This window comes from Taurulus bubalis, assembly GCF_910589615.1.
Source record: "Taurulus bubalis genome assembly, chromosome: 18".
NCBI lineage: Eukaryota > Metazoa > Chordata > Actinopteri > Perciformes > Cottidae > Taurulus > Taurulus bubalis.
The window spans coordinates 7,922,566-7,935,583 of NC_136606.1; the positions used below are offsets into that span (position 1 = coordinate 7,922,566).

The following is a 13,018-nucleotide window of genomic DNA, read 5'->3' on the forward strand; positions in this document are numbered from 1 at the left end:
GCCGACGTTTATTAAGAATAAAACAATCTGTATCAATCAACCTACACTTGATGGTTATTTCTTTCTCAGACTGCACAGTGGTTTTCGCTGTAATAACTCAATACAAACAAGCAATAAATCATCTTCTCTATCTTTCTTCTTAAAGATGAGTGGCTCCTATTTTCAGAACTCACATGCTGTTTTACTTTAGTCAATATTAGCTACAAGGAGTGAAGTGCGAGTAAAATGTACTGTTCTGCAGCATTTAAATTACATTTTGATTATTCATTCCTCTTTAAAAAGAAATGTGTTGGACTGATCGCAGATCTTGTTTTTAAGAGGCGACATTTACTAGATTTGGTCAGCTGATCATGTAATATACTATGGTGGAAAGTAACTAAGTACACTTAGTTACACTCAAGTGTGGTGCGAAAGAACATTTTTGATGTACTTGTACTTGATTCATTTCGGAGGCAAATATTGTACTTTTACTCCACTGCATTCATCTGTTTGCTATTGTTACCATTTACTTGCAGATTAAGACACAACACACACTATCAGTTTATGGAATAAGTTGCATTGTCACAGATTGAGCTACCGAATTGTATATAAAGGAAACATATACTTTTATAATTTTACTCAAGACTTTGAATGCAGAACTTCTACAAGCAATGCAATATGTTTACAATGTAGTATTACTTGTATTAATGTAAATAATTGGAATACGTCTCCGCCACTCGTAAGATTTTGTCGGCTCAAGGAAATGTCTTGGAAGCACTTGTGCACTAAAAGAAAGATTGTAGTAGCTGACCTCTCTCACCCTGGACATACACTGTTTGAGTCCCTTCCATCTGGCAGGAGGCTGCGGTCCATCAGGACCAAGACCTCACGCCACACTAACAGCTCCTTCCCGTTGGCAGTCGGGCTCATCAACAGAGCCCGAGTCCACTGACTGACTCTGTCACCCCCAGGACTATTCTTACCGGTCACTCCTCTGCATATCCTTTCACACTTTATGTTTAAATACACATGTCACTTTAACATTACACTTTAACATACACTTACAGAACACTTGTTTACATTACTGATATCTGTTTGTCTGAGCACTTTATTTTTTACTTAATTGAATATCTATTGCACTGTTGTTGATTGTCTCGTCTAATGTTATGCACCTTCCGGCAAGAAAAAATCCTCGTTTGTGTAAACATACCTAGCGAATAAATTGTTCTGATACTGATTCTGATTCTGAAATCACGAGGGTACTATTGTTATATTGAGTCATTGTGGTTGTAGTTGTTGTAGTATTTTTTTATATCCCTAATAGTATCACAGAGATGGACTTACTGTAGATGATTGATGATTGTGGAAATCTGTTGTCAGAGTAGCAGCAATTTACAGACTAAAATCAACATATTAAAAACAACAGGGAGAGATGTATACAAAAAATAAATCTTTTTATTATTGTCAAGTTAATAAAATGGGCCAATCCATTCAAACTTCCTGTAGCAGATTATTGTGCCATATGGACCTTTATGTTTTTGGTATATTTGTGTATGTCAAGGTATTGGTTTGGTTTCCCTTGTGCTCTAAAAATCACCAAAGTAATAATAAATCACCACACAAAAAAGAGACTATAATAAAATGCAGTTTTATGTTTTTCTACAGTATTCCCTTAAATGGCCTTTTTTGCTATAACATTTGTAACGGTACATTTATTTTTTCTCAGTCAAGCTAATAAGATGTGAACTTCCTTATGTGTGTTTTTTTGTGTTGCTCTCACGGTTTCCGGGCAGCGATCATTCAGTCCAACCTCCTGTCTCCTCTGCCATCCATCCATCCCTCCATCCATCTATCCATCCATCCCTCCTTCATCCATGCGTCCAGGGCGCTATTGCAGGCTGCGCGCATCATCCCTCCTCTCCATGTGTGTTTGACGTCAGAAACTTAGGAGGGGCTCCTCCGTTGAAGCTGGTTGCTGTTTGTGGTGCTGAAACAACGCCTGTGTTGTGTTGCCATTTAGCGACATATTGCTACATTGCTTTTATTTCTTCCCCCCATCTGCGTTTTCTCCTCAAACATGCCTCTTTAGACCGAGTGTCGTCCGAGCAGCTCGCACCTGAGTCGGCGGTAATAATGCTGTTTTCACGGAGGTGTGCGATGGAGTAGCCGTACTGTGTTTAGCAGCAGCGGCATGGCTCCACCGTGGTGTCCCGTCCTCCTCGCTGCACTGGCTGTCAGCCTCTGCTCCTCACCTGCCCTTGCTGACAGAAAATTTGGTAAGCAATTGTGTTTAATTTCGCTCCAATAACCCTATTCTGGGCCATGTGTGTTGCGCTAAATCCGCCTGGATGTCTCGGTTTAGCTGGGGGGGTCGTTTAATTAGACAAACATTGCAAAAGTTGTTTTAAATGATAGTTTAATATTGTAATATTTCTAAGCGGGTGCACATCGCCCTCTTCTTGCTGCTTCCTAAACTTGTGTTTGTGCTTTGTTGTGGCTGTTTGGATGAGATCTGAGGATCCAACTGGAAAAGTTACATAATCTATCAGGCCCGATGTCACTGTAAGGACAGAAAAACAACTTTTGCACCCAATAATGAGTTTTACCTCCAGATTTATACACTATAACCATAATAATGCACTCAATTTATTATGGGTTGAATGGCTTTCATACCCATTAAAATGACTCTACACATGCCCTTAAGGAACATGCAATTTTAAATCCAGTTAAATATTTAATGATATCCCATGCCTCCTCAAGAAAGGGGCATCTTTCATACAGCCCTGTTTCATTTTCAGGCCCAGTTGTATATTGTCATTACCCTTGAGTTGTTCTTGCCTAAGACACTACGCTGTCATTTGTAAAAGTATGGCAGATGTCCAAAGTATGCTATATTAGAGAAGCCATTGTGATAATTGTGTCCTTTGGTTAGACAGAAAGTGATTAAAGGCTCTCATTTTACTGTTTCAGGTGAGTGTGTGTGTCACACTTACTGGTCCAGGATCTGCAGTCAGAAGACATGCCAGTGTAAACTTTATAATGAGCAAGAGGCAAATATAGGTCTCAGGTTGGCACTCATGCTCTGTGATGATTCATACAGGCCCTGAGCTGCATCATATTCTTTATATTTAGAAGCAGAAGGTGTCTATCCACTGTTAGGTCGTTAATTTTTGTTATATTCAGACGTTGAATCTTGTTGGCTATAAAGTCAGCTGACATAAAATGGAAAGGACATACCGGTAACTTGTTATTTGACACATGTTCTCTCTCTCTGTCTCTCTCTCTCTCTCTCTCTCTCTCTCTCTCTCTCTCTCTCTGTCTCTTATAAATTGGGTAGTTTATGCTTACAATACTTGGGAATGAGTCAGTGTTTATTCCCAGACTGCATTTCTCTCATTGAATTCTCACCATGTTTTTCTCTGTGTGCGTAAGAGGTCTCCATTGTCAGCGTGTGGCTGGGAGTTAGAGGTGGTTATTGTTTTTAATGAGTCCCACTGCGCATTACGCTGTGTCATTGGAAAGCTTAGGATCAAGGTGTGCTGCTGGGACGTATATCTATATATCTAATTACAGTGCATATATATATATATATATATATACATATATATATATATATATATATATATATATATATATATATATATATATATATATATATATATATATATATATATATATATATTTAGATGTGTGTATGCATGGGTGTGTTTGTGTGGTAGAGAGACAGCGAGAGCGTGCTGTGTGTGGGTGTTAATGTCCTGCCTGTCTGAGAGCACATGAAAGTCAGACGGAGAGAAATAATTCTGCAGCTGCACGCTCTGATTGTGAAATTATTGAGCTGCAAAAGAATTTCATCGGTGGTATAAATATTCCATGTGCATAAGACAAAAAACAAACAAAAAAACATGGAAACTTTTCAAATTCATAGCGCCTGAAAAGTATTGTCGTCTCTTTAGCTGTATGGAGTGTAAGCTAGCAGGGGAGATATCCGCAGCCAACAGATTTTTCTGTTATTTAAAACTAGCTACGTTGATCAGTCAACATCTTAGACATCCAGTCTCTTATTCCACATAGTTACATGAGATGGTAGTTAAATCCCATCATGACAGAGATAAAAACCCAGCTAAACTCTTGCTAACGGTAACTAGCTTAGCAAGGTTGCAGTTAACTGCCATCTCATCTTTTGACTCCAGTGGAATTAAATGACTGTGTATGGTTAAACTACCTGAATGTTAAATAGTCTTGTTAAATCTGTCACATTTTTGAATTCATACATATTTTGATAAACAATATTGTTGACACACTTTTCTTAACAAATTCAGTTTAGTTGACAGGCGGACACCTAGCAAAACATAAACTCCTGTTTTGATGCCTTTTAATCTACCTTTAAATCACATTTCAATGTATTAAATTGTAGTCATGTATTATTTATTTCAGTAAATATTGACAGTATTCAGATACATCATTCTACCCAATTTCTTTTTTTTTTGAATTCACAAGAAAGACAAAATAACAACTTGAAAGTCTTGTGTAGGTTATATGGCACTTAGGTAGGTCCTGAATCAGCCCAGACGGTCGTAAAGGCATTACAACCTTTCTATTTGTTGCCGCCAGCCTGATTAAAACTTTGAACCCATTTTTCTCAACTTCACTGCTTATGTAGTTCTCTGCATTTGGTTGGTAGCCTAGAGTGTAGATCAAATCTGCCTCACATGGTTCAGATTCACCCTGACCCTTACAGGATTACATAAACAGCAGTAAAATTCTATACATGCTGTTTGGTCACCTTGATCTGATCATAACGTCCATGCTGTCTCTTCTAGGATGACGCGCTGCTCTTCCAACCAACGGTAGAGGTCATGGACGGGTTAACATGTTCTTTTCTGTGCTTTCATGCTGAGGGGGCTCAACAACCTGCCTTGAGTGCAGTGCCTTGAAGCAAGGCATAATTCAAAAGCATGCTTGCATTAGCCAAAGGGTGGTTATTGCTACCAGTGGGAAGTGTTTGATGAATTTAACAACACTGTTACATGTGGGGGCGACTGTGGCTTCGGGTTCGATCCCTGGCTCTGCTAGCCCATGTCGATGTGTCCTCGGGCAAGGCACTTAACCCCCAAATTGCTCCCTTAGCTGTGCCTACGGTGTATGAATGTTAGTTACTTTTGATAGGCAGGTGGCACCTTAGCACCTCCCATCAGTGTATGAATGGGTGTGAATGGGTAAATGATTACAAGTAGTGTCAAAGCGGTTTGAGTGGTCGGAAGACTAGAAAAGCGCTCTACAAATTCAGGTCCATTTAACATTCACATGTTAATTATGTCATAAATACATCCTGTAAGGCTGTGTAAAGTTTTTCTTTAAAAAGGATGGAATTAAATCGAGGATTGGAATCTTTTCTACTAAGTTTTATTTTAGTGCAGGAAGGTTAATATCCTGTTTACACTAAGATAGGAAGAATACAATTTGTATAATTAATTCATTGACTACCGGAGAGCACTCTGCCAATGGAAAATTTGCAGAAATTGATTTTGTTGCGCATTAACACTCTAGCGCTTTGCAATCAGTGTTTCTACGAGGCCCGTTGTTAACATTCTGTTCAGCATCTCTTTTCTGTTTTCAGAGGTTTGGCAGTGTCCTGAATCCCAATAACAACCGCTGAACAGCCGGTAGTCCCTTAACTGGACAGGCAGCCGTTCCCCAGCTGCAAGGTCATGTTTTGTTAGCAAGAGAAATACTTCCAGCAAGTTTATTCAATAGACACGGAATCGGCTAAAATAGAGAAATATCAATCAATATTTTATATATTTTTAAATTCAGATGAGCTTTTTGGGATTTGAAAATATCAATCCAACTCCCATCAGGGTGTTAGCCCCATTCTAATAGTACATTCTCAGGTCTAGCAGGAACACGGAGATCAGACTCGTTTAACATTTCTCAAAAGTGAGACTGCATGAAAAAACACTTAATCACACCATATTGATTGTGTTGATTACCAAAAGCCTTGTGTAACATTGGTTTCTGTCTCTGCTCACCTAAACCCGCTCTAGAAATGACTTAAATTAAGGAGTGCTATGTGTATTGATGGATATGTGACAGGGTCGCTTATCTCCCATATGTACATGGAGACCTTGTCCTTTAACTGTGCTGCAGGGGCTTTTCGCTACGGCTGGCTATCAGCAGCCATCTTCTAATATACCCAGACAAGTTAGATTTGATTCATAGTCTGCTGAGCTCTATCTATCTTGCCGTGGGCCTCGGTTTTCCCGTAGATACCAGGACTGAGTGGTGACATCAACTATCTTATAGTGGTTATAAATCATCTGAGAGAGTTGAAATGTGCGCTGACATGATGATAGACATTTTACAACTGTGTGGATTATGAACATGGTGTATATCCAAGGGAGTTCAGTCATCTTGCTTCACTGGTGGTACTTCGTTTGCATCCTATATGTGTTGTCTTATTATTTCCTGAGTTGCTAGGACACTCCCTGTCTGTCCCAGGGGAGCAGTAATTTATATGTGGTTCATCCTGGGAGCAAACTTAGTTTACATAAGACACCATTGACGATGAGCTTTTCTTTTTTAAGTGTGAAGATTTATTTGAAAGAAGGGAAATATGAGCAGAAACTTCAAGTGCACTCAAAAGCCATGTATAAACCATTAGTACGTCTCACATTTAGTTATTTACTGTATTTACTGTAAACACTGTACATGTTCATAGTTACCTACACTTCACACTTAACATATCATATTATATACATTTATTGCATTTTTGCACTCTTCTATTGTTTGTTGTTGTTATTTTTATTTTAATTTTATTTACACCTTAATATGCACATACATACTTGCACTCTTGCACTTCTACTGTTTAAGTTAATTTAATTTAATTCCTAAATTAATACTCTGTTATTCTCTCTTTCATACAGCTATTTTATTGTTGTTGTTATTTTTATCTTTATTCTATTAGTATTATTATTGCATATATCTTTCATCCCTGTTGTTTTTATATCTTATCTTATTTTCTGTGTAAATGGCTGCTATGCGACACTAAATTTCCCCTTGGGGATTAATAAAGTATATATTCATTCATTCATTCATTTATTTGATCTCTAGGAATGGGAACGACTATTTTCAGCCATGCTAGCAGCTGTAAACAGTAAAGTAAACAGTGCTTTGAGATTAATGCTAACTTTAGCATGCCAGTAAACTCTCAGTGACGTTGTTAAAATGCTGATCTTGAACTGACCAAACATTTGCCAATTAGCACTAAACACAAAGCACAGCTGAGGTTGGTGGCAATGGCGGTATAGTTTTGTAATTATTTTGTCATAAATCAAAAATAAATTTAAACATTTTAACTTGATGATGGCGCGAGAGGAAATGTGAAGGGATCATCAAAGTAATCTCATTCATCCTGGGGGGGACATGAATGTATGCACCGATGTTCACGGCAATTAATAAAATATTGTTTTGACATTTGATTAAAAAAAACCTGCAAATGTCACCCTCATTGGGACGCTAGAAGAAAAGTCAGGCAATCACCAAAGTCTGTAGGATTCATCCTCTCGGGACCACGATTGTCTGTACAAGATGTCATGGAAATCCAATCAATAGCTGTTAAAGTATTACATGCTGGACTGAAACAGCCCAACATATCCATCGATGAGCTCTAGCGAGGCCGAAACCTGCAGTCAACTGTGTAAACTCACAATCAGACCACAAATCAACAAGCTTTCAAAAGCAGACATTTCTGAACAATGAAAACTCTCATTTCTAAAACTGCTTGAATGCTCTCCTGAACGCTAGTCATAGTTAAAGTAAAAAAACGATCCAAGGATAAAAATTAATAGGACTGCCAAAACGAATAAAACCCCGCCGTGGGGTCTCAGCAAAGGTCGCAGTGCATTTCTCTTATCTCTTCGGACGTGCGTCATCTCGACTGCGCTGGTTAAGGGTCAGCTGGTGTCGGCCTTCAGTTCTGACTGTTTTGACACTTTGGATGTGGTGCCTTTCTATACTTCACTAAAAGGCAAGATTTGATGATGCAATACAGCCCTTCTTTGTGCACATGGCTGCGCAGCATGGTTAAACGAGCATTTGCTGTTTTTCTGAATAAATAATCTCAACAGCTGCAGCATTCGATGTGAGTGTAATTGGTCTATCGTCAAGATTGCTTGCTATCATCTGTTGTTGAATGTGATGTATGCCTATTGATTCTAACTAATAAACAGCGCACAGTGTTAAGCAACCTCTTTTCAGCTGCACTGAACCAATATACAGCTGCTACCGCCTTGTAGACTGATAAGCTATTCATGAAGTGTTGCTGTATTCCAAAATGCATGGGGAATATAAGATTCTTGAGTTAATTTCAAAGTTGCACCCTTTAAAGTGTAGGCACCGCATTTCCGACACAAAGCAGGCTGTATATTCCTGGCTTGGGATGCTGCCACGGCTGAGGCGATAACAGACGAAGTGCGATGTTTCTCTGTGACTCAACAGATGCTCGGAGGAGTGTGTTGGCTTTGAGTGGTTATTGAGACGAGGGAGTGGGAGCAAAGCGGCTGGCTGTGCTTCTGTGTCTTTCCCCGACAAATGTCAGCGGCTTTTGAGAGGAAGGAAGTCAGAACTGTGTCAAATAGACGTGTCGAGGCAATCCATCTCGTTATTCTCTTTTCTGCTTCGGTTCAAGGTGAACCGAGAAGATATTTTTGGGTTAAGGAGGAAGAGGAAGAGTGCCACCAGAGAGGCAAGGGAAGGTTATGAGGACTGCTCTCCTTTTACCCTCTAATCTAAATTAAATGACATTTCAGAAGAGGCTTTTTACTCCTTAGAGGGGGTCAGCTGTACAAATACGATGCACAATATGTTGGTTAAACTATTTTCCCACTTGCACACACAGAAGCAGTGCATGGTACTTTCTCCCCTCGCCATACCTGAGCTTCACCGCCTCGTGACACAAAGTGAAAACATCCTTGGGCGTCGCAAGGAAGGGTCAACGGCCCTTTTCACAACCGTTTCCTTCGGTTCAAATCATACGGTGCATGTAAAGAGGTCAGTGTGAAGGTCAGCTCCGTGTTGCAGAGACAAGATATATATAACGAGGACAATACCACAGTAATGAGGATTCTGAATGCTGCGAGTTGAGCACCAGAATTAATCTATACTTTCTCAGCTGTGATTAAAGCAGTAATGTGTCTGCTTCGGCGGAGGGTGATGCTGATTAATACTCCAGACCATTTCTTAGTGCAGCAGAATGACTGCTGGGAGGAAGATGCTGAAAATCTAATAGGGGAGGTATTTTCCTATTTCGGCGACTAATTGATTTGACCATTGTAGTCCGCGAAATACATTAGTGACATTCTCCTGCAAATTTGTCTCAGATCCACCAAAAACACTCCACACCCAGCTCTTATGAAACAAGCTGTTTGTGATGTTATTCAGAAACAACCAGTGTGAATCTGTGCCCTCCCACTTCTTCCTCTTTCTTGTAGCATTACTTACGTTTTAACGAACCTTGCAGCTGCACTCATCAATATTTGTACATATGGATTAAATGATATAATGTGAAATGGGTCTCTCATGGTAAGGATTATTACCTGCTCTGCTGAATTTATGGAGCTTTAGTGTCTTTCAGCTCATTGTTTTGGTTTAATGGCCTGCAACTTTACTGTTTGGGTTCAGTCGTCTTGCTCTCAGATATAATACAACATCAGAATAACAACAATAGGACAAGATGTAATACTTAATAAGTTATCATGTCTATAGTTTGTTTCCAGCTTGTTCCACCGTCCCACTAAAATATGTTAATGCTGTTTTTTTTAGACCGAATGAAGATCCAATTTGGATTAAAACATAATCAATATAATATGGCATGGAGTCCTTTGCCGGCGATTCCTTTTTGTCTATAGCCTAGCATCTACATGACATCTGTATGATTAATCTTTTTCAACCTAAAATAACTAGAACATTGTCATTAAACCCTTCTGTTTAATTTACAGTAAGTACTGTAACTACTTCTCAGTTTGCCTGAATATATTGTCGGTTGTGTCTAATATAGGCAGTCCAATGCAGATAATCAACTTCGCACTGCAGGGTGATAATAATATGTCAGGAGAACAGTTTCAGGTGAGACAGGAATGGTTCAAGATTTATTTGAATGAATGAATCTATACTTTATTAATCCCCAAGGGGAATTTTTTTTGTCGTCATCAGTAGCGCCTTACCACTTGAAATACACACACACAAGATAAACGATAAAATATATAAAGAAGCAACAGGGATGAGAGATATACAAATTAAACAAATTAAAATAAACTAATATATATCTATATCTATATATCTATATATATTTAAATATACACAATAAAATAGAATAGAATACAACTAACTGGAATGAAATATATTTATATTTACAGCTGAAGAGTGTATTCATTAATTAAGTAAATAAGTGAACTAGATAACCAGATAGTGCAAAGTGCAAAGTGCAAAATATATATGGTACAGTGATGAACTAATCCACGGAGGAACTAGCAAGCGGTGACTTGTTGTAAAGCCGTATAGCTGTCGGCAGGAATGTTCTCCTGTAACGTCCTTCTTGCAGCGGAGCGTGAGGAGTCTCTTAGAGAAAGTGCTCCTCTGGCCCTGCAGCAGGTGGTAGAGGGTGGTCCAGGTTGTCCAATATGGACAAAAGTTTCTTCAACGTCCTCCTCTCCACCACCTGCTCCAAAAACTCCTGCTTGCAGCCGATGATGGAGCCGGCCTTCTTAACTAGCTTGTTAAGTCTTGTTAATATTTAAAATGGTGCCAGCTCGTGTTAGGACATATATTTAATCAGCTATAGGAAAGGGCTTCATACGTACATTTGTGGACGACAGTATTGTTAAGAATCATCCATTATTATAGGCAAGAACAAGCTTTGGTTTAAATGTAAGATACAGAATGGATGGGTTTGCGTTCCCCTCAGTGATCAGCAGTGGTTGAAGTGCGGGTACACTTTCATGCTAAAGTAGTTCCCAAATGTCCCTCGATCTGATTCGTCACAAGCAAAGGTGCTTCGCTCCACAGGTGATGCAGCCGATCAGTTTCACTGAGAGTTAATAAATGACCAAACACGAACAAGAATTACCTGAGTACACCTGCGTTTGAATATTTAGTTTTCAGTAGTACCCAAACACTGTTGTGCGACCTGTACTTGGAATGAGGTTCAACAGTTAAACCTTGTAGTCCATCTGGAGGAGGGGAGATTTCCCTCCGGGCCGGGTTGTGTTGGTTCACTTTGGGGACGCTCGGCCGCTTGACTCCGCATTTAAACGCCCAATCACACCTCAGAAGAGGGGAGAAAATCAAATGTCTGAATCATTCAACGCGGGTCAGAGAAAAGGTCACGACGGGCCTATTTCTGGGTCCTCCGTTGCCGCAGTGACGCTGCCATCTTTAATTCATGGCCGCTGCCTGGGCTGTCGCCTGGAGCTGACAGCTGAGTGACTGAGAGGGACCTGCCTGCCTGGGAATTGTGAGACAAATTCTCTGGAAAATTGTTGAGAAATGTCTTTCGTTTCACTCCTCTGGACGTCAGATGGTTTCATGTCAGGTTGCCTCTTCTATCAAAGTGAGCTCAAAGCTCCTACTAATTATTGATGGTCTTAAAATAACTTCAGATGTATGTTCTCTGATGCATAACATTTCCCCTCAAAATGTTGAAAATGTCACACTTGCATTTGTTGGGTCGGAACATGTCTAAAATATGAAGCTACAGCTTATTTAAAGCTGTAGCTTCAGGCTAACCGTTTCCCCCTGCTTCCTAGCTTTGTGCTAAGCTAAGCTAACTGGCTAATGTGTGTTACTTTATATTTAGCGTAAAGACCTGAGAGAGTATTTTTGATTTTCTCATCTCGCTCTCAGCAAGAACAGATGTACGTGCATTTTCTAAAAGTGTCTCTCTGCACAAAATGGACATTTATCTGTATAATAATATGGAAATCAAAGTCTCAACAGTAGCGCAGCTCCAGGTAACCCAGAAAGGTTTTCTCAAAAAATGTCAGTGCACAGAATGTCACCGCATTATTTAAACTACTGTTATAACAAGGTCTTGTCATGTTAAGATGAAAAGTGCATGAGGAGTGAAAATATTGAGCCACCATGGCTACATTGCTGAAATGTGAAGTGCTGCTCTTGACAAGAACAGACCTTTCGGAGCAGAGAAAAGCTTGAAGCCATCTTTAATTTTAGCAGGAGAGAATGACACAAGCTGTTAAAATCTGCAGACATGATGTCAAGCTGATGCTAATTTGCTTGCAGGTGATGCTCTTCTCTGCTGTCCATGCTCCAGCCGCGCTCCCTTTTCAATTCACTTGCACTTTTATTGCCGGTTTCACCCACTGCACTGTTCTGAAATGGCTTTTTTGGCTGACAGTACAGGTGCGTGAGTGTGTGTGTGTGTAAAAATGAGTCAGGTGTCCTTGGTCGCAGCTTATAATTATAATAAAAGATATGTTGGTGGCCCCAGAGGGTGAGTGAAATATGTCCTAAACTGCAGCAGGCTGTGGGAGTGGCTGTCCTCGCTGCCAGATTCCCAGCATCCTCCTGGGCCCCTCAGACATCACAGATGGTATACGGACACCGGCCAACCACCTGTGAGGGGAAAGTGAACGATAAAGTCTCCAACTTCTCGTTCAGCCTTGGGTTGAGCCTCATTAGGACGTACTCAATGTTCCAGGCAAGGTCGATAATGTACAGGTGGAGCTGACCTGAGATGTTAATGTGGTTATATCATTTTCTAATGAGAAACTCTCCGTCATTCTAATGTAATTGCTTTTCCTTAAATGACCTTAGATGAGCCTTTCCCTTTAAACACGCTCTTCTCTGATTTCACGGCCCCGAGGGTAGACACCCATGTTGTTATGTCCCTGACAAGCCGTGTAGCTGAAATTTTAGCTGAAGGTGAATTGTGTGTGTGTGTGTGTGTGTGTGTGTGTGTGTGTGTGTGTGTGTGTGTGTGTGTGTGTGTGTGTGTGTGTGTGTGTGTGTGTGTGTGTGTGTG

The 13,018-nt window shown here is 40.0% G+C and overlaps 1 protein-coding gene across 1 annotated transcript in view; it reads left to right on the top strand.

Annotated features, from left to right (window-relative positions):
* Positions 1-2,170: 2,170 nt before the first annotated feature.
* ptprn2 (protein tyrosine phosphatase receptor type N2) overlaps positions 2,171-13,018 on the top strand; it is a gene marked incomplete at both ends in the record, with an annotated part of 120,837 nt that continues 109,989 nt past the window's right edge. Inside the window, one exon of the mRNA XM_079234007.1 lies at positions 2,171-2,255. Coding sequence (XP_079090133.1) covers positions 2,171-2,255 — 85 coding nt within the window. The remainder of the gene's footprint in view (positions 2,256-13,018) is intronic.